Consider the following 22,656-nt stretch of genomic DNA (forward strand, 5'->3'; position numbering starts at 1 on the left):
GGGCCAAGACCTCTCCTGCCCTTTCTTTTCTCCGACACAGCCCTTACGCCAGAGCTGTCACACTGACCCGCAGAGAACCCCCGCACCCCATGCTGGGGACCAGCCGCACAGCCGCAGCCCCTGCGTTTGGCAGAGGGGCAAAAGCGGGACTGCGCGAAGCGAGAACGGGTCCGCACAATGGCGCCCTTTCATGGGGCGTAACAGGCGCAGTCTGGCGCTGGAGGCTGCAGGAAGGCACTGACAAGACTGCTCCCCTCCGGTGACGGGTACCACCCACCTCTTAAAGCCCCAGCTCCGGGAATCTTGTTCTTTTGTGACAATCCCAGCAGGGATCCAGCTGCTGGGCAATGGGGGGGGGGGGAGGAGAGAAAAAAGATGGGGGAACATGATCCTTAAAGGCTTCAAGCCCTGATGACAAATCAACGCCACCTCCACCCACCCCCGCTTATCACTCGTGTGAGATCACGGCTGGCAAATACGCGACCCCGGTCTCCGAGGCTCTGACCAGCTGGCTCTGCCCGACCGCCCGGGCTCAGCCCCGCCGGGGCCCCGCCCCAGCCCCAGCCCCGCGCCGCGCATGCTCGTTCCCCCGCTGTGGCCGCCGGCGCCGGGCCTGGCTGGAGCATGGGGGCCTGGGGGCCGCCGCCAGCCCCGCGGCCGGGCCCGGCGGCTCCTCCTGCTCCGCGCGGGGCCGGGCTCAGCCGCTTCGTGCGGTGCCTCTACCTGGTGGGCTTCCTGGTGAGTGCGGGGCCGCAGCGTCAGGGACCTGCCGGGCGGGGGCTCGGTCCCCCGCTTCCTGCCCTGGCGGGGGGGGGGGCTGTGTCCCGGTTCCTGCCCTGGCCGGCGCGGGGGGGGGGGGGGGGTGTCCGTCCCGGTTCCTGCCCTGAGGGGGGGGGGGTGTACGTGTAAAAAAGCAAATATTATCCAGCCTGTAGGTGAACCAGGACCGCAATGGCGTCTCCGCCGCTTGTCTCCACTGGAACACTCAAAAAACCCTGAAAAACGATCCTCAGCTCCATTGCCCGGCACTCCTGCACCCCATGGCAGATCTTCTCTGCTGTTTGATGGGGGATGTATAACAAATGTAACCTTAAATATGTGTAATCCACATATAAAATATAATCTGTCCCATACTGTAAATGACCCTAGAGCATCCGGGTTCGAGAGCTGCCTTTTTATAGTCTGTTCGGACACCACCCATTTCTCCTGTGTTTGTATTTAATGTCATTGCCATGGTTGAAGCTCCCATCGCCTTGACATCAATAGCAACTACCTGGCCAAAAAAACCCTGAAGTTCCTGAGGGAGTCCTAAGGGACTGAAAAATTCCTCCAAATGTCTGAGTTTAGGGATGGGCAAAGACAATCTCTGTTCTGTTCAGTACTCAGCACATCCATGGCACTACTGAAAACCTGGAGATTTTAGAGGCAGTTCTGAGGCCTAAGAGATTTCCCCAGGATCTGACACTTTGGCTAAAAGCTGCATTCCAGCAGGCATACCCTTATCCTTGCTGTTGTCCTTTATTTCCCATCAAATAAGATGACCATCCATTCAGTATTTTTAGGCATATCATTTATTTAGTGTTTACTTCCCTATGACCCATATCCAATAAGGAGTTACGTTTTATCTGAGTGACTCTTAGTATGTTTTCAATAACCATACAAAGGATCATGCACTGTTATACAAAAATCATGCATTTATATATTGACTAAAACAGTGTGGGGTAGTTTCTCCTAAAAATAAGTTTTTTTCCCCCCCATACAGTTGTCCTTCATTTATTTGAAATGTATATGGTCTACCCTAGTCTCAAATTATATCTTCACCTTCACAAAGTGGGACTAAAGGAACATCTTTGGTTTACAAAGTCATATTTTTAAACAACTTTTCTTATTTTTTTTTAAAATGATTGGATGTATATTCTAGTCAATAAATTTTAGTGAAGACAATTTGTCAGACACTTTTATTGAACTAAATCATGTTAAATCTTGCTTTCTGAGCAGCTCTTGTTAAGGGATTGAGTGGTTTGTTCTGTGGACTCAGAAAGGGAGCTGCACTCAGGAACTCTTCAGCTCTAATCCAGGTTCTGTCACTGACTTCCTGTGTGGCCTTGGATGAGTCTCTTAAGTTTTCTGGGTCTGATTCTGCTTTGGCTGTAGAACTTCCAGCCCTGTCCTATTCCCAAATCTCCCCCTGCATGCAGCATGCCCCTGTTGAGCTGAGTATTCTGAATGGGGAGTGCAGTCACCAAATCCTGTTCAGCCCCTTGGAAAGTGGTACCACAGTGGTTTCTGTTCTCAGACGCCACAGGTGTGGTGCTCTGCTCTTGTTCGATGATGATAACAGTTGGCTGCATGCGTGTTCCTGCTATGTGCTGCCCCAGCTCTGCGCAAATAGCTAACACAGCAGACCCCGAGAGAACCCTGAAAAACCACAGACTCTAGTAAGATATGAAGGAACCCGAGCCAGGTTTATTGTCAAACGAAGCACAGTAATAGTTCCCTATAGACTCTACAGGGCATACTACGAATTTGTGCTCCCTGGCAATGGACGCCGCTCAGGCAGTGGTGGGACACTCCACTGCCCCCTAGGCTGGACAGAGACACCCCCCCAGGGATGTATTCTTATACACAGGTACAAACAAGTTACATAACACTCCTGCCGTATTGAGGTGCAACCCCTTTACGTAACAATGCACCACCCTTCTACGCAGTAAGGTGCTGCCTCTCACCTTGTACATGTTGGTTCGAACAAAACAACTCTATCCATCGTACTCGCCTTTTGCCCCGTCCTTGTTATCTATGTGGACGGTATAAGAATGTTCTTGTACCATTTGTGTGTGGCTCTGGTATCCAATACACTTTAGATACATGTTTGTGCAACAGCATATATTTATGCAACATCAGCCCTTTCCTTGCCAGCTTCTGTGAGCAGGGCCTGCCTCTGGCTCGCAGCTTAACTTGGCTTTATGTCAGCAAAGTCTTGACCATTACTTTAGCTCAGGCATTAGGTCTCATACCAGGCCTCTGATACCAAGGGTTTATGTTTCAGGGCCTCATCTTACTACAGTTTCATGCAAATATAGTCTCTATTAACATAGGCAAACTAGCCATTCATGTCTAGGACTTTGAGTGCTTTCAGTTCAACTAGCCAGTGTGATAGTTTAATGCAGAAATAAGCATCTAAGATTGATGAAACGGGAAAATGCTTTTGTATGTATTACTGCAAGTTACTTTTGTTTAAACTAGCCAAAGAGAACTGACTTTTTTCTTTCATGTCTTTTATATTGTTTTCCATCATTGATAAATCTATCTCATTTTTGCTTTTTTTCCTTTGTTTGTGCTTCCTCTTTAACTCTGTCTTTTTCCTTACAAGTCTGAAAAAGCAGTAGGCAGTAGTGCTCCATAGAGCTTGTCTGTTTTGCTGCATCCGATGAAGTGAGCTGTAGCTCACGAAAGCTTATGCTCAAATAAATTGGTTAGTCTCTAAGGTGCCACAAGTCCTCCTGTTCTTTTTGCGGATACAGACTAACACGGCTGCTACTCTGAAGCTTACATTTGTGTTTGCAATGTTTCATAAACTGCCTTATGCTCATTATAGGTAATAATTAGAACCCTTCTAATACTGAGGTAAATTTACTTTGCCATAGAAGGCAATTGGCACATTTCTAAGGGTGACCACTGTGAATAGTAGCTGAGCGATGTCACTGAGCTGTTGTCTGCTACATAACCTTCCCATAGCCAATAAATTAGAGTTTAGAATAACATACACTTCTCTCTTTAAAATAAGAAATAATTGCTGTTCTTCACTGACATGCAAATGATAATAACAATTACTGGGCTTAAATATTGTGTTACTTAAGGAGTACCAGGGATCAGCTATATTAGTTTTGTGAGTGTATGTATATATAAAAATTAGCCATCATGACTGCTTAATGAGATATTAGAAGCATGTGACTCGATGGTATTTATAATGACATCTCTATTCTAGTTTTGGATGGACTATTATGAATGTTTAGTGCAACTGCAGTAGTCTCTGATAAAAGGTGAGACTACTGCAGTAGTCTCTGATAAAAGGTGAGACTGCTTCAGTAGTCCCCTTCAGCACAGTTCTACTCTGATGTAGAAGTGGCATGCAAGCAGCATTGTACAGTAAAGAATTAGCAGGTCAGTGTGGTAAGTTAACAAAAGATAAAAATTTGAAAGGACAGGCCAGGAGATCCTTGTACAGTATCGAAGTGAAGAACCCTCACATGCTGTCTCGTCTTCCTCTGATGCTACTGAGGAAATCTCTGCTTCCCTTATGCTTTGCCTTGCCTCTGTGCTGTATCCTACACTTTGCCATTGTAATGTAAGAAAAATAATGTAATCTATTTACAGGAATGGGCTGTCTTGAAAGTCTCTCTTCCCATTGTAGATGATGTTTTTCAACTGAAAGGCTACACTTTACATGCATTTTCCGGTGCTTTAAATGTTTGTTTTCATAACTTAATTATTTGTACAGAGAGATGCTTTTTTTTTATTTCCATGATACACCAGACTATTTTTATTGCTGTATTAAAAATGCAATATAAATAGTGCAAGCCTATCATTTTGAAAATTCAGAATAATTATTCAACTTCCTATATATATTAAGCATTAAATATTTCTTAACTAGATCTTCTGAAAAAGTGTAGCACTGCCTTTTTCATGTATTTAGAACCATTCAGAAGATAAGTAGTTCCTGTCAGTTTTTATCTTAAAAAATTGTAATTTGTGAACATACCACTCAGATTGCAAGGATTATGGAATGCAACATAACACATTCTCTGTCATGCAAAACTTTTTATTTCTTGTTGACCAGATCAAACTTTTGGTCAGGGGTGTGATGAAAGTGTGATTTGTGATCAGCATAGCTGTGCCTTCTAGAATCCCTAGGGTTGATGCAATTATGCCAGCAAAGCTGTGCTTTTACCAGTACAGCTTGTTTCACTCAGGGCAGCTGGAATAAGCTATACCAGCAATAAGCTGCATCCACGCTAGAAGCACTTGACCGGTATAATATTCTGGTATAGCTGTGTGGGTGGAGCCTTCCAAATGTAGACCTGATCCTAGATTGTTATTCAATTAAAATGTAAAACCCTTTTAAAATACAGAATCATTTATTCCTAAATCTTGACTTTCTGTATCTTTGTAAATATGCTCAATTACTGAAATTCCATTCTCCCTATTCTTTCAGGACTTCTTTGGTGTAAGTATGGTTGTGCCTCTGTTAAGCCTTCATATCAAGTCTCTAGGAGCAAGTCCAACTGTTGCAGGAGTAGTAGGTGAGTACAGCATGGATACTGATTACCCAGGACATGATGTAGAAGTCAGATACAGTAACTCCTCACTTAACGTTGTAGTTATGTTCCTGAAAAATGCGACTTCAAGCGAAACGATGTTAAGCAAATCCAATTTCCCCATAAGAATTAATGTAAATGGGGGGGAGGGGTAGGTTCCAGGGAAAAAATTTTTCACATATATATACACACACACACAGAGTATAAGTTTTAAACAAGCAGTTTAATACTGTACACAGCAATGATGATTGTGAAGCTTGGTTGAGGTGGTGAAGTCAGAGGGTGGAAGAGGGTGGGATATTTCCCAGGGAATGCCTTACTGGTAAATGATGAACTAACATTTGGCTGAGCCCACAAGGGTTAACACGTTGTTAATGTAGCCTCCCACTCTGCAAGGTAGCAGGAATGGAGGGAGGGGAGATAGCATGGCAGATAGAGACACACACCCTGTGTGAGAGAGAGAGAGATGCACATTATGATCCCACTGAGAGTTACCAAAAGCAACTACAGCATTTGCTCAAGAAACTTCCTGAAAAAGCACAAGATCAAATCCGCACAGACACACCCCTGGAACCCCGACCTGGGATATTCTATCTATTACCCAAGATCCATAAACCTGGAAATCCTGGGCGCCCCATCATCTCAGGCATTGGCACGCTGACAGCAGGATTGTCTGGCTATGTAGACTCCCTCCTCAGGCACTACGCTACCAGCACTCCCAGCTACCTTCGAGACACCACTGACTTCCTGAGGAAACTTCAATCCATCGGTGATCTTCCTGATAACACTATCCTGGCCACTATGGATGTAGAAGCCCTCTACACCAACATTCCACACACATTCCACACAAAGATGGACTACAAACCGTCAAGAACACCATCCCCGATAATGTCACGGCTAACCTGGTGGCTGAACTTTGTGACTTTGTCCTTACCCATAACTATTTTACACTTGGGGACAATGTATACCTTCAGATCAGCGGCACTGCTATGGGTACCCGCATGGCCCCACAGTATGCCGACATTTTTATGGCTGATTTAGAACAACGCTTCCTCAGCTCTCGTCCCCTAAAGCCCCTACTCTACTTGCGCTATATTGATGACATCTTCATCATCTGGACCCATGGAAAAGAAGCCCTTGAGGAATTCCACCATGATTTCAACAACTTCCATCCCACCATCAACCTCAGCCTGGTCCAGTCCACACAAGAGATCCACTTCCTGGACACTACAGTGCTAATAAACAATGGTCACATAAACACCACCCTATACCGGAAACCTACTGACCGCTATTCCTACCTACATGCCTCCAGCTTTCACCCTGACCACACCACACGATCCATCGTCTACAGCCAAGCTCTGCGATACAACCGCATTTGCTCCAACCCCTCAGACAGAGACAAACACCTACAAGATCTCTGTCAAGCTTTCTTACAACTACAATACCCACCTGCGGAAGTGAAGAAACAGATTGATAGAGCCAGAAGAGTTCCCAGAAGTTACCTACTACAGGACAGGCCTAACAAAGAAAATAACAGAACGCCACTAACCGTCCCCTTCAGCCCCCAACTAAAACCCCTCCAACGCATTATTAAGGATCTACAACCTATCCTGAAGGATGACCCAACACTCTCACAAGTCTTGGGAGACAGGCCAGTCCTTGCCTACAGACAGCCCCGCAACCTGAAGCAAATACTCACCAACAACCACATACCACACAACAGAACCACTAACCCAGGAACTTATCCTTGCAACAAAGCCCGTTGCCAACTGTGCCCACATATCTATTCAGGGGACACCATCACAGGGCCTAATAACATCAGCCACGCTATCAGAGGCTCGTTCACCTGCACATCCACCAATGTGATATATGCCATCATGTGCCAGCAATGCCCCTCTGCCATTTACATTGGTCAAACTGGACAGTCTCTACGTAAAAGAATAAATGGACACAAATCAGATGTCAAGAATTATAACGTTCATAAACCAGTTGGAGAACACTTCAATCTCTCTGGTCACGCAATCACAGACATGAAGGTCGCTATCTTAAAACAAAAAAACTTCAAATCCAGACTCCAGCGAGAAACTGCTGAATTGGAATTCATTTGCAAATTGGACACTATTAATTTAGGCTTAAATAGAGACTGGGAGTGGCTAAGTCATTATGCAAGGTAGCCTATTTCCCCTTGTTTTTTCCTACCCCCCCCCCCGACGTTCTGGTTAAACTTGGAGAGTGGTCAGTTTGGATGAGCTATTGCCAGCAGGAGAGTGAGTTTGTGTGTGTGTGTGTCCCCGGGGGGGAAGGGGAGGGGGTGAGAGAGCCTGGATTTGTGCAGGACATGGCCCACCTTGATTATCATGCACATTGTGAAGAGAGTTGTCACTTTGGATGGGCTATTACCAGCAGGAGAGTGAGTTTGTGTGTAGGGGGGTAGAAGGTGAGAAAACCTGGATTTGTGCTGGAAATGGCCCAACTTGATGATCACTTTAGATAAGCTATTACCAGCAGGACAGTGGGGTGGGAGGAGGTATTGTTTCATGATCTCTGTGTGTATATATCTGCTGCAGTTTCCACGGCATGCATCCGATGAAGTGAGCTGTAGCTCACGAAAGCTCATGCTCAAATAAATTGGTTAGTCTCTAAGGTGCCACAAATACTCCTTTTCTATTTCCCCTTTAAGAACTCTGACCCCACTCTAAGTACATTGCCTTTTTAAGTATATCAGGAAGTTTAGACAGCAGCTGTGGCCAGCAAGCTCTCTCTGTCCTGAGCCCAGTTGTCCTCCCGTCCCCCCGTCTCCCTCCCCGCTCTATATGGAGAAGGAGTAAGCGGGGGGGCAGGAGCAGGGGGGAGGGGGACACCCTGACATTAGTCCACCTCTTCCCCCCCCACTTCCCCAGCAAGCAGGAGGCAGGAGCAGCACATGGCAGTGGGGGGAGGGACAGCTGAACTGAGGGCAATTGATAGCCTGCTGGGTGGCTGCTGCACAGGGAACTTAGGGGACCGGGGAGCTGATGGGGGGGCTGCCGGTCCACCCTGGTCCCAAGCCTCCATCAGCTAGCTACAACGGGCTGCTCTTCCTGCAAGCAGTGAACAAAGCAGGTGGCTACAAACAACGTCATAAGGGAGCATTGTGCAACTTCAAATGAGCATGTTCCCTAATTGATCATCAACGTAACAATGTTAACCAGGACAACTTTAAGTGAGGAGTTACTGTATGTATCATAACTAACCTTCAGTAGCCACACAGTGGAAAACAATGGCAAGCTCTAAGCAAGATAGACATTTTTCTGCAGCTGATTCTTCCCCCTTATAATCATGATTGTCCCACTATTAAGTCATTGAATTTCTTCATAGTTGTCTTCAGAAGCTACTATATGGTGGTTCCAAATGATGACCTTTTTGGATTCTGTAGCTTCCTCTCCTCCGTTAAAGTGATTCTGGGGTACTGGCTTATAACACAAATACAGGTCTAGTGCACAGTTTAGAAATCGTAATTATGATATAAATGTCTTCTTTATATCCAGATTTTTAATATCCTGCCTTTTCAGTTTGCATGGACTAGAACTCCTTCTGATGTTAATCCTATTTCTGAGTTTGGTTGACAAAAATGTTGTTTATGCAGTGACTTTAGTGTACAGTACATTATCATCTCTACACTTTGCATTGACTTAAGCATTAAAAAAGCCAGGGAGCTGGGGTGTCCTTTAATCAGTAAAAGAGGCTGACAAATATTGTACTGTTGACTCCATGCTGGAATTGTTGTTTTCTTTCTGTTCCTTCTCTCCTACTGCCAATTGCTGCTAGGTTCTTACCCTTCATTTTGAAGGGTAGGATTTGCAATTTCTTCCAGGCCTGCTGCTACAGTGCCCTGTCATAATGTTTGGTGTAGGGTGCCAGCTGTCCCAGTTTCAGTTATTTTCCCTGGCAAAGCAGCATACTGCTGCTTTCACTCTTCTCCGTTGAATAGTGTTGCAATTTTCAGACACTCAGAAAAAGAGGAAGATTCATCCATCAAAGTGGTGAAAATCTTGTTCATGCTGGACTCCACCTCTGCTTTTCCCTATTGCCTCTTCCTGTACTTCTAATTAATTATTTTGTTAATTTTCTCACTTTGCAGAACCATTTTAAAGCCAGTTTCACAAGTCTGTTCATGCTTAATTCTCAGTGTCTTTTTTCACTATTTTTATTTTAGGATCTCTTTATGGTTTACTGCAGCTCTTTTCCAGCACATTTGTGGTAAGTTTTGAATACTGGATCTTAAATATATATTGGTGTTTCTATTAACTTTGCAGGAAAATTAAAAACATTAATGGTAATATTTTGGAGAATGTGAAACTGTACATTTGCTAGCATAGCCCACACACCTCCTGTTCTATCACATCTAGTGGTACTGAGACCACTGAGAGAGAGTGTGAGAGAGAGATTGATTGAGTCTGAGTCTGCTCTACAGCCTTAGCTAACAGCTGGTTGTCTTTTAGTTCATGTGGTAGAGGCTCATGCTCTAAGCTACAGAGGTTCCTCGTTTGATCCTGCCCTCGACTACCAGGGTCTGTCGCGTTACACTAGTGTTTACACAAGCCTTTGAGGTTGGAGGAACTGCTCTTACTCTATGTGGACTTTTTGTTTCAGTTATAGGGACTAATCAAATCCTAGTACACAAGTTGAAATTTTTAGCTGAAAACCAAATCTCTGCCTAGATTTGAAAGTAGTAGTTTAAGCAGTCAAATATTACTATGTGTCAGGCATGTAACATTCTGTTTAATGTTGTGTTGTTATTAGAGCAGTTTTCTTTAACGCGGTAGCCTCCATACAAGAAATAGTATCATAGGCCAGATCTCTGAAATTGTTATATTCTCCGATTAATATGGAGTCTATTGTAATTTGCCATTGGCCTTAATTCATGCAATGTCTCTCAAACTTTATTTTTTCCCCATAGGGTATGCTTTTTCCCCTCCTTTCCCAAAACAAATTGGCACAAGGACACAACCCAATGCCATAGGTCAGGAATGCATACTGTACCTGCCAACATTCAAATCTGTACTTTGGAGCCAGTGCTCCTAGGTTTCATCCACACATTTTGCACACAGTCACCTTTTCCTCTGTCTGTTGCAGCTTCCCTGAACTTATGTGTAAGGCTCCTACCCTTCCTACTTAAAGACCCTCTTCTGCCATGCTGCATGTGGTGAATTAAGTTGACTTATTTTATATAGGTTATCTTTTAATTTTCCCCGTCTCGTGACCTCTTTCTGTTTGTCTGCCCTCAGACTGATAGCTCCCTCAAGCCAGGACTGCCCTCTTTGAGTGTTTGGCAGGCATCTAGCACACAGTAGTTGCTATCATATATAAATAATAATGGTCAGTGTTGGTGTGATGACATTTTCATTAGACTGTCGCCCATGATATTTCACTAAATTGTCATGGGTTTACATAAAACTAAGATGAGACATTAAATTAAATTAAGCTTGGCTTTCATACCTCATCTAGTAAAATTAATTCATGGTGGAAGCAGGTGCTTCTCCGATTGACTTTAGGGTTGAATTTAGTCCATCATGTCCAGCCTCTGGCATCTAGACACAATACTATTATGAATATTATCTAAACTGTTTATGAAGGTTTCCACTGATGGTCCCTCAGGGACCTCTCTTTTGAGAAAAGAAGTAATCGATTTAATTCAGATATGCATATCGTTCACAATGGGTAGTTCAATACTATAAAAACCACTCATTTATTGTCTTACCAGGGCTGCTGGAGTGATGTAATAGGAAGACAGTATTCCCTGATTGCCTGTATCCTCTTCAGTGCAGTGGGTTATTTGCTGCTTGGCATGTCCACCAGTGTGTGGTTATTTGCCATTGCTAGGGTACCTGTAGGTGAGTAATTGACTTGATACCTGGATTTATATTTAGTCCAACGTTGGTTTGAGAATTATTGCTGGGGAAATCATGGTATTTAGATGTGGGGACAAGCTAGATAGCAGCTTTGAACAGTTTTACTTATCACAGGTACAATGGTTCTTTGGCACCTATGGAACCCCAGCTTTGAAAAGACCTCTAAGTTGATCTTTTTACTATTTTTTTTTTAATGAGCCATGTGACCAGTGATTTTTCAGGGCTTGGCTTTTTTTGAGGGTGTGGGAGGGGGTAAACAACTTCTGAGACACTTCAGTGCAGGGACTGTTTTTTCAAAGGGTGGGTGCTTATCACTTCCTGAAAATCAGCCACTTTAACGTTTCTCAAGTCGAGCACGCAAAGTCGCTAGTAACTTCTAAAAAAGTTAGTCTGTGTGCACGACATAACATGATATAAGATCTTCAATACATTTTTGTCATACTGAACGTATATTTCCAAATAGAATATCATCTAAAAGCTTAGCTCACTACTTAACAGAATGTGTATGTTGTATAAAAGCATATTTGTTAGTGCCACTAACACAAAGTTTCCATCAACGGACCTAGGGGTTACAGTGGACGAGAAGCTGGATATGGGTCAACAGTGTGCCCTTGTTGCCAAGAAGGCCAATGGCATTTTGGAATGTATACGTAGGGGCATTGCCAGCAGATCGAGGGACGTGATCATTCCCCTCTATTTGAAACTGGTGAGGCCTCATCTGGAGTACTGTGTCCAGTTTTGGGCCCCACACTACAAGAAAGATGTGGAAAAATTGGAAAGAGTCCAGCGGAGAGCAACAAAAATGATTAGGGGACTGGAACACATGAGTTATGAGGAGAGGCTGAGGGAACTGGGGATGTTTAGTCTACGGAAGAGAAGAATGAGGGGGGATTTGATAGCTGCTTTCAACTACTTGAAGGAGGGTTCCAAAGAGGATAGCTCTAGACTGTTCTCAGTGGTAGCTGATGACAGAACAAGGAGTAATGGTCTCAAGTTGCAGTGGGGGAGGTTTAGGTTGGATATTAGGAAAAACTTTTTCACTAGGTGGGTGGTGGAATGCGTTACCTAGAGAGGTGGTGGAATCTCCTTCCTTAGAAGTTTTTAAGGTCAGGGTTGACAAAGCCCTGGCTGGGATGATTTAATTGGGGATCGGTCCTGCTTTGAGCAGGGGGTTGGACTAGATGACCTCCTGAGGTCCCTTCCAACCCTGATATTCTATGATTAACGTCTCTGTCTGATAAAACTCTCATAACAGGTTTTTAAAATTCTGACTATCTAGCCTCATTCCAAAGAAAACTTTTTTGTTTCCTTGATAGAGGAGGCAGTGGGTTGGTTTTGGTTCTTTTTTTGTATGATAAAGAAACTTCAGTGGTTTGTTTGATAAATCTTTAAAATTTTAACTACCTCTTTAGAGTTTTTGTAATGCTCCTATATTGCCAGTGGTTGTGGACTGTGGTGGTGTAAGGTAATCCTTTTGTGAGGAAAGAGCAGAGAAAGAGATTTTATTGTACACGTGTGGCATTTTTAGAATGGCCCAGAATTCATATTAATCGTTGCTGTTTCTCAGCCTACCAACACCTACTGGTTAACAACCTGGGATTGTACTGTACCAATTGCAAGTGTCCGTAGCCAGCTGTATCATTCTTTCCCCAGCACTGACCACAAGATGCGATGTCTCTGGTAGTTGCCTCACCTCTACTGGGATCCACCAATCAGAGGTGCTGCTTCTATCCTATTTGAGCTGTTGTGCTCACTTGACGCAGATGTCTGTTTAACATGATTCCACTAGCCAAGGGAGTGGTTGCTGCCAAACTCGTCACACGTCCAGCTCACCACTTCTATGACACAACCCCTATAGCTCAGGCATTGGACGATTTGTAGCTTATGGAATTTTCAAACAATAATTAAACACAACCTTATAAATTATATCCTATGCTAAATAAATATGATATCGTTTTCCTATGTGTTTTTATGTTAACTTTCAGGTATTTTCAAACACACTCTCTCCATATCAAAAGCTCTTCTTTCTGACTTGGTTTCTGAGAAAGAGCGCCCTCTTGTAATAGGACATTTCAATGCAGCCTCTAGTGTTGGTTTCATCCTGGGTCCTGTGGTTGGTGGCTACTTTACAGAGCTAGAAAGTGGCTTTTACCTGACATCTTTCGTCTGTTCTTTCATCTTCATTCTGAACGCTGGTAAGTTGTATGTAGTATTTTGCACTTCAGGCTTTTTCAAGAGATTTGTGTTCGTGTTGTTTGTACAGTAATTTGACTGTAATCCCTTTCTGTTCTGTGCATTCAGACTGCTCTTTCAATGTGAACTACTTCTCACGTTTTGAAAATAGTTCATTTAAGACAGCCTTCCCCCTCTTTATTTCTTTTTTATATCCAGATACAAGAGATGGAGTGTTATTTTTGTGTCTAGAGCTGGAGAGTGGGAGTCTGAATCCTGGGTTCAGTTCTCAGATCTGCTATGTATATGCTGCATGAGCAAGTCACTTAACCTTTTTCTCTCTTATTATAGAGCCCCATTTTAAATATGGGGAAACCAATAGTAACTACATGGGTTATGTTGTGCTTAATTTTTGTAAACTGTTTTGTGATTATTTTAAGATGAAATGTTGCCAACAAAGTGCAAAATACTTTCATTTGTCTTTGATTTATACAGTTAGAGACACCATTAAAACATAACAGTAACTTACATGTTTGAGCATGGGGTACACTCTTTACTTTATTTCATTACCTCTACAGGCCTGGTCTGGATGTTACCATGGAGTGAGGAACACACAGATAGTAATGAAAATGAACAGACCACCAGTAACAGCAAAGTGACAGCAAAGGCAAACTGTGACCTGCAGGTTAAATCACTAGTTAATGGAGCAATGAAATATGATACTCCCCTCCAGTCCCTATGGATTCCAGTTGGGTCAGTGCTGAAGAGGATTAAAAGCATTGCATGCTCTGATCTGTGGGATGTATTTTTAGTACGGCTACTAATGTCTGTAGCTGTAATGCTGTATTATAGCAATTTTGTTCTGGCAATTGAAGAGAGATTTGGGGTGAAACCTAAGCTCACAGGGTACCTCATAAGCTATAGTAGCACCCTTGGAGCACTTGCTGGTTTTCTACTTGGACCAATAACTAGACTTTATCAACATAACACTTATGCACTTTTATTACATTCCACTGTTCTCACCTGTGTGTTGATAATGCTATATTCCACAGCACTCAGCATATGGACGGTCATTTTATCGTCAACATTTTTAGCATTTTCAACCACTGTAGGACGCACTTGCATCACTGATCTTGAGTTGACCCTGGGTGGGAATCAGGCCAGTGGCACGCTCATAGGAGTTGGTCAGTCTGTGACATCTGTGGGACGCATAATTGCCCCTCTTCTCTCAGGAATTGCACAGGAGTTCAGTCCCTGTGGCCCTCCAAGTCTTGGTGTGGGGCTGGCGCTGGTAGCTATTTTGATAATGCTTGTGAACACACCACGATATTGCAGCGGTAGAACTGCTAAATTAAAAAGTGAATAGCAGCTTATTTTGGACAGGCTGGTGCATCATCAATAAAATGCAAAGCACTAAAAACCTGTATTGTACCAACAGGCTGTTTTCTCAAAGGAATGGTACAAGTTCAAGGGGAGGCCAGGCTGCCTGAGCCCTCAGATTCATACAGACTTATCTGCTGCAGGATCATACCTCAAGACAGGAATGCTCAGAGCTGTAGTTCAGAGAGAAATTCTCTTTCAGAGGTGCAGGTATCATTTAAAAACTTTCGTGGATTGAGAATTGTATTTTCTTTGTGCTAATAAGGTTGAAATCCCTTCAAGAAAAATTATTCTGAGTATATAAATGGCTGATGAATAATCCAGTTTGCAGCCCCACATTGAAACATGACAGTTAGAATGATAGGCTCTTTGACTGAGAGAGACAGACTAGTGAAGTTTTTTATTTAGACATGTACAATTTGTTATGTGCACTTATCAGTATGAGACATTAAGGCTGACCTGTATAAACCATTGGCCTCCTGTGACAATGGCTTGTTGATAAATCAGAGGTTGCATATATAACTTGTGACACATGCTCTGCCTAGAAGCTTTCCCATGCAGCATAATTAGCCATTCCCAACTGGCTAGCTGACATTCTGCTTTCACTCCTCTGTCCCAATATTTCTGGTAAATAGAGCTGTGTATGCTCTAGCGCTTATTTTTCTTTTATATATACTATACAAGGTATTTTAAGAGAAAATGCCATCGTGCAGAGTTAGGGTGATTGAAGATGAGAACATGTAAATTACAGTGAAATTTGCACTAGTGGTACCTGGACTAGTGAACACCTCCATCTGGCAACCTTCTCTCATAAGTGAGTATTTGAAGGAACTCCCAGAACTTCCTGTGCAATTTTGTTCCATCTTCATTTTAAGAATAACCACTCTTTCTTGTTCTTTAAATGGTTGTTTAAGATACTTTTTGGAAAATCTAGTGATGTTTTAAAGTGTTTGTTCCACGTAGGATTAATCCACTATTTTTCATCTTTGAAGACATAAATTTAAATCCCAATTTAGGTAATCAGGGAAAATGTGTGTTTGGCAGCTTAATCTTCGTTTGTCTGCGTGCATTTTAGCAGGCCAAAGCTAATGGAGGTTGATGCGGGTAAAGATTGAAATGCATTGACAGATTTATGGAGATGGTTTCCATAGCTCTGACCGATACTATACAAGGTTCAAGTCAGCGTTACTAGCCCATCACGTTTTTGAGCATTACGTTTGAGCCACTGTTTTTAAAAAAAAGTTTGTTCTTATAGTGCCTTTTATCTGAAAGTTTCATAGCACTTCCCGTTAAATTATTTGATGTAGTATACAAAGCCGCTCTGCAGATTTTTTTTAATTGAATTTAGCATATATGATGTGCACATGCAACTTTAAATCTTTCTTCAGAGCTGTCACAGATGGCATTTTGTAATTTTGTTTTTAAATCAACTTTTCTCCTTCTTGAAGTCTCTTCTCTTACAGAGTGCCTGCTCCTGTTTGAAATCACTGACAAAAATCTCTTTGATCTCAGTAAGAGCACCCTGGGAGCACACATATATATATATATTTTAATAACTTTAAATTTTATAGGCGGACACAATGAGACTAGTCTATATATGTGCTTGTTTTCGGGAGATACCCTTGATTTCTGTGTGAGAGTTAAGCTTTATGCAAAAAATGGAATCTTCTCATTTTTAATGTACTGTAGATTTCATCTTTTTTTTAATTGTGCCCTGGGATAAAGTTTTGCTATGTGACTTAGGACTTGGGCTCCTAAGTGCCTATTGACTTTCAATTGAGACTTAGGCACCTAAGTCACTTTTGATAATTTTATCTCTGGTGACCATTTAAGCAAGAGCCTCAAAATATCGCCCTCACTAATTCCCTTGCCCTTTTTCCCTCCACTAAGGAAAGAAACATAATTCCCCAGAACAGGGACCTTTATCATAGAATCATAGGAGATTAGGGTTGGAAGAGACCTCAGGAGGTCATCTAGTCCGACCCTCTGCTCAAAGCAGGACTAACCCAACTAAATCATCCCAGCCAGGGCTTTGTCAAGCCGGGCCTTAAAAACCTCTGAGGATGGAGATTCCACCACTTCCCGAGGTAACCCATTCCAGTGCTTCACCATCCTCCTAGTGAAATAGTTTTTCCTAATATCCATCCTCGACCTCCCCCACTGCAACTTGAGACCATTGCTCCTTGTTCTGTCATCTGCCACCACTGAGAACAGCCTCTTTGGAACCCCTCTTCAGGTAGCTGAAGGCTGCGATCAAATCCCCCCTTCACTCTTCTCTTCTGCAGACTAAATAAGCCCAGTTCCCTCATTCTCTTCTCATAAGTCATGTGCCCCAGCCCCCTAATCATTTTCGTTGCCCTCCACTGGACTCTCTCCAATTTGTCCACATCCTTTCTGTAGTCAGGAGCCCCAAACTGGATGCAGTACTCTAGATGTGGTCTCACCAGTGGCGAATAGAGGGGAATAATCACTTGCCTCGATCTGGCAGTGCTTCTACTAATGCAGCCCAGTGTGCTGTTAGACTTCTTGGCAGCAATGGCGCACTTTGCTACTGCCACTTGGAATGAAGTGGAAATAAAGCATAGTGAACTGGTATTTGGTATAAAGGATTTAACACCTTTGGTGGTCGTCTTGCCCGACAATCAACAGATAGAAAGTCATCCTAACTTGTGACACTGATAACAAAAGTGTGGGGCTTTCTTAGACCAAATGCACCATGAAATTAGTTTACACTAGATTTAACAATTGTCTGCATACCACTCTTTGGGGTGATAGGACTCAACACTTCACTTTTTATGTTTATGCACAAGCTGAAGCACTTTGTGCTTTCCACAACCTTTTTTTTATTTTTTTTATTTAACATTGATTTTTGGTTTGGAAGATATATTGTATTTTTCTTACTGTCTAAATCTGTATTATGGAAAATTAATATTTGGAGTGAGAAGCCTGTGGAAGATGTGGTCTCAGGGACATACTGTAGCTGATGCTACTGGACAAAGTGGCTGTATTTATAATATAATGTGATTTTTAAGTACTTTAGAAAGGATTACTCTCTGTAGTGTTAGTTACAAAAATTGCACTAAAATTCTTTCTTTTAAAAAGCAATAAAGTGAAATGACATTCCATTTTTATTAATGTTTCAGTCATTGTCTTCTGTTAACTTTATATATTGTTCCTTGTAATGCACTTGAGAAGACAGGTGGCCAAGTCAATGGAGTTGGATGGGATGCACATCCAATGCAGTATTTAGTTTCTGTGACTGCCTTCTTTCAGTTCTTTAGTCTTCCTCTGCCTGATTGACTTCTTGGGTTCAGTTGACCTCTTGCTGCCTGATCAGCTAGGCACCCATTCAGGAAAACATCTCTATTCAGGACATCATTTAAGCATGTGCTTAACTTGAAATGCATATGTACATCCCACTGCCTTCTGCATGTACTTAAAGTTAAACATGAGTGCTTTCCTGAGTTGGGTCTAAGAGCAGAAGGAATTGGGGAATGGGGCTGAGAAGGCAGTTCAGTTGCTATATGGTAGCTGAAGGGAGTGCAAGAAGGTTCTCTATTCCTTAGGAACTGCTGGTAATACCTTCTTGTTCTCTTATTCCTGTAGTCCCCAGAGATGAACGTAATGTCTCCAGCCCTGTCACCAGCTTCCCCTGCCAGTCCTGCTCTACAGCTCTCCTCTGTTTTCTGGCTCCAGTCTATGCACCTCCCTGACCTGACCACACCCTTTTACACAGGAGGATGTTATTACTAGGGGCTGCTCCTACACTCTTCTCCCAATTTCCATGTTGTTCCTGGCAGTGCCTGCATCTGCAAGGTTTGGATTCCCCTCTGCGGAAGGTAGTTGCTGCTAAATGCTATCTTTGGAGATGCCAGCTTTCACTTAATGGCAAATGGGATTTGATCTCTACTTCACCCAGGAAGGCAGGGGCCATCAATGGATAAAAGAGAAACAAAGAAAGAAAGGGGAAAGAGCTGGAATGCAAGTTCTGAGACTGGGCATCCAGAGCTACGATTTCCAGTGCCTAGGAAAATAAGCTTGGCATCTTGCCATTCTCACTATTACCATCCCATGAGTCACACCTCACTGCTTTTCTTCTGCCTGGAGTCTTGTCTTGGGGGGTTTTTTGGCTTTGCAATTCACCTCTTGAAGCTTCCATGTTTAATCATTATTTCTAGTCCATATGACTGTAAAGAGAGCTTTCTGAACTTAAGACAGCACAGCTTTGACTCAATAGGCCTGCAGTTAAGGTTGAAACAATGGCTCGAAGCCAGTGGCATGAACACATTCAATCGGATATTAAGTCAGAAATTATTGATCATATTATAAATAGCAACACACAATATTTCACTTCACAGAAATATCAAGCTAATGTTTTTATTCCATGTAGCTGAATGTTGCATACATGTGAAAGGATACTGCTATAAGCTTTCAAGTTCAACCAGATTTTATTTTTTGTGTTCTCTGTGTATGAATTTACTCCAACCCACTATCACATCCTGTAGAATTACAACAGCTTGCCTTCCAGAAAGTACTTCGTGAATTGAGTGATAATATTTTAAAGTTTCATTATAACCAGATGGCTAATCTCCCCCAGCCCTTCAATTTCAGTCTCCAATCTTTGAAATATGCCCCCACTACTTAACCTGACAGAACTCAGGTCCCAGTTGTCTCTGGACTAGACCAAGGATTTAATGCCCCAATGTGATGTCCTATTAGAGGATCTGTGCTAACCTGCAAGAAGTTTTCTCTTTGTTAGGTAAACAAAGTGCTGATCACTATCACTATAGATCCCACAATATTTTTCACAAGGACAAGTATGTTAATTTCATCATCCTGGCCAAACTTCAGTTTAATTCTGTCTCCCTAAATTTCTCCCTTTGCTTCTGTGTTACAGAAATTATTCTGTCATTGCAGACTTGTTTTTCTTGAAGGGAATGAAAACCATGTCTATAGTCTATACATCATTTCCGCCAATAGATGGTGCTAGGCGACAGACATTTATTTGGCTTCTAATTTCCCAACACCCATGAACTTTCTTTGACATGGGATAACAAAAGACAAAATTCACATTATAGGCTGTAGCTGAAGGTGCTGATTAGAACGTCTTAAAGATAATGTTCCAATTTACTTTCTCTCTGTAGGGAAAAAGGTAGTAAGAAACATACTTCAAAATATTGTGAGTCTGTAACTGTATGGTATGCATTTACTTACTGCTTTTCATTCATAGATCTCAAAATGCATTTAAAAATAAGCATCATCCTGTTTTATAAATTAAGTAATTGAAGTACAAAGAGGTTAAGACCCAAGTTTCCAAAAAATGGCCCTTAATTTTAGGTGCCTCAGTTTTGGGGTATGCAATTTAAACACTTGGGGCTGTCTTTTCAGTCAGACTGAGTACCCACTATGCCAGCTGAAGTCAGTGGAACATGCAGGTTCTCAGGAGTTGTGAGAAATCAGGGGCCACTTTTGGAAATTTGACCCTAAGTGACTTGCTCAGTTAAAAGTCGCTGATTTAGTCCTTATCAGCAAAGGAAAGAGAGAGTGAGTAAACCAAACTAACCTTCTACATGCATAATGTTATCACCTTTTTTTAAAGTCACAATTCAAACTTAATGCAAACCCCCAAATCATAATCTCATGATGGGGAAAATTTGGACCCGGATTCAAATGTGAAAATTCCAGCACAGGCTCATTTCTAATTCGGATATGACGAGAGTGAGGGAGTATATGCTGATCATTCAAATAGATGTAAAAGGGAAAAACCCCAAGATGCTGTTGAAAAATGAATTCAAAATTATTTGTATAAATTAACATTGTAGCATCACCTCACTCCATCATAAGCCAAAGAGAAAAAGATGGCCATGCACAGGTGACTGATTCCCACAATAACTAAACATGGCCACAGTTCTTTTTGCAAAAATCAACATCTCACAGTAGAGAAATTATCTTGACGTGGGCCTTTGACTGAGACTTTAAAAAGATCATCTTTCCATCTGCATACAATTGAGAATTTGCATTTGACAGACGCGAGAACTCCACATAACCTGAACAGTAGAAAAGGATTACAGTAACTGCAGCAAAATTTAGGAAAGTTTGAGCCATCCAAAAAAACCCCCAAAACAACCCTCAAACATAAATAAAACTAAAACGGCCAGCTCTAAACTGAGATGAGAAAGACATGGGTGTTTTAGCAGCAGTAATAGTAATTTATTTATTTTATGGTAGTATCTAGTGACTCCAACTGATGCCCCATTGTGCAACATGCTGTACAAACAAAAACAAGAGATGGTTCCTGTCCCACAGAGCTTACAATCTAGGAAAAGACAAAACAGACAAAGGAAGGACTAATATCCCCATTTTACTGAGGGGATACAATGAGACCAAATGAGCCACCCAAAGTCACAAGCAGTGCTGAGAACTGGACACAGATTTCCTGAATCCGACTCCATGCCTCACCGTGACACCATCCGCCCTCAGCCTGTGATGAGTGTTATAACAGTTCTGCTGCATTTCCACAGCAGCCACAAACTGAGACAGAGGAGGCATCAACTCCTCTGAGGGCCCAATCCTGATAACACTCAGCACCTATCTACTCCCATTGAGATGAATGAAAGTTGCGGGCATTCATTGCACTGAAGGTGCTCAGCACCTTTCACTGGTTATATGCTGGGGGAAAAATGCTGATAGGATTACTCTGGAGCGAGTGTGCTTCACCTATCTTTACTGCCCATTTTCCATGAACTGAATGTGTTTCAGAATCTGTTTCTGTAGCTAGGTCTTCCTTTTCTGATCCTGTTCCAGCCTTCACAACCCCTAACCGCATCCTACTATCCTGACCATTCTAACAATAATCTGCATTGATTAATGTATTTGTCTTGCAAGGTCTATGGGACAGGGGCATAGTGCAATTTTCAGTGCTATTCACATTAAAAATCTGATCTAGACAAGCAAAATTCAATCATAAATAACATCTTAAATGTACTAGAATATTTTTAAACATTCTCTTCATTGTATGAGGTTTTTAAAACATTCTTATTTGGATAATTAAATATCAAACTTGGGCTATTTGGTTCCAGAGCTGATGATGATAAAAGGCACATTTTCCCCTTAGTAGTAAAAAGAACATAATTGTCAGAGCATTGCTAAAAGTTGTTCATAAAAGATGTTTTCTTTTGCATCTTGGGTTTAGTATTTGCTGTAGTATTTCATCCAGTTAATTATATGGGCATGCAACCCAAAGGATCCACACCAAGTTTTTAAAATAGATCCCATTGTCCAGTCAGATGGTTTAGAATACTAATTTAAATCTGTAGTTTATTATTGATAGTTCTACTTCAGTTGTTTTCAGTATGGCTGATTCGGAGATGTATTTTTATGCCTTTCAGCTTCTGATGCCCACCTGACTATTCGCGGTGGTGGCATTGGTCTTGTTGATCTAACATCTTCAGTCAAATTTTCTTCACTCACTGTTCCAAATCTTGGTCTCGATAGCAGTGGTTGCCTGAACCCTCCGGATGCTTGAGCTTCATTGTCCGTTTCTCTGCGATCTACCCTTCCATCCTGGTCTCCATTAACTTCATTTCTCCACTCCATTCTAAATTGCCGCAGTGGCTGCTGCTGGCTCTGGTCTCGCAAAATTTTTCGTGCTCTGGGTTTTAAATTGAGCACTGTGGTAGGAAGCTCCAATTCAGAGTCACTGCTGTCAGCACCCCCTACTGTTAATTTTAAAACAAAAATAAAATGTTAGTTGAAGAATATCACTGTCTACACAGTGCTGTAAAACAAAATAACTGAGCCATGCACAGTATCAACCACAAGAAATAAAAATGCTTATCTGTATTTTGAAATTCACAGCCATTTTGCCTGTTTTCCCAGAAATTTGCACAGATAGAATT

General features: G+C 42.2%; 2 protein-coding genes across 4 annotated transcripts in view; one reads left to right on the forward strand and one right to left on the reverse strand.

Annotated features, from left to right (window-relative positions):
* The first annotated feature begins 592 nt into the window (after window positions 1-592).
* On the forward strand, window positions 593-22,608 carry SLC67A2 (solute carrier family 67 member 2). Of its 3 annotated transcripts, none has more exons than XM_073351532.2 (7): window positions 593-738; window positions 5,213-5,300; window positions 9,511-9,554; window positions 11,059-11,188; window positions 13,192-13,401; window positions 13,957-14,131; window positions 22,147-22,608. In XM_073351532.2, exons 1-7 carry the CDS (start codon window positions 625-627, stop codon window positions 22,151-22,153), a joined length of 768 nt encoding a protein of 255 aa, XP_073207633.1. In that variant the 5' UTR covers window positions 593-624; the 3' UTR covers window positions 22,154-22,608. The 3 variants fall into 3 exon arrangements, with proteins under 3 accessions (XP_073207633.1, XP_073207625.1, XP_073207620.1); XM_073351524.2 differs by lacking the exon at window positions 22,147-22,608 and adding an exon at window positions 14,817-20,726; XM_073351519.2 differs by lacking the exon at window positions 22,147-22,608 and having other exon boundaries at window positions 13,957-20,726.
* Window positions 19,183-22,656, reverse strand: part of SLC9A2 (solute carrier family 9 member A2) — a 37,746-nt gene continuing 34,272 nt past the window's right edge. The window contains exon 12 of the mRNA XM_073351509.2: window positions 19,183-22,476. Within this exon, the coding sequence (XP_073207610.1) occupies window positions 22,106-22,476 (371 nt within the window). The 3' untranslated portion in view covers window positions 19,183-22,105. The remainder of the gene's footprint in view (window positions 22,477-22,656) is intronic.

Source organism: Lepidochelys kempii, chromosome 1, assembly GCF_965140285.1.
Source record: "Lepidochelys kempii isolate rLepKem1 chromosome 1, rLepKem1.hap1, whole genome shotgun sequence".
Classification (NCBI taxonomy): Eukaryota; Metazoa; Chordata; order Testudines; family Cheloniidae; genus Lepidochelys; species Lepidochelys kempii.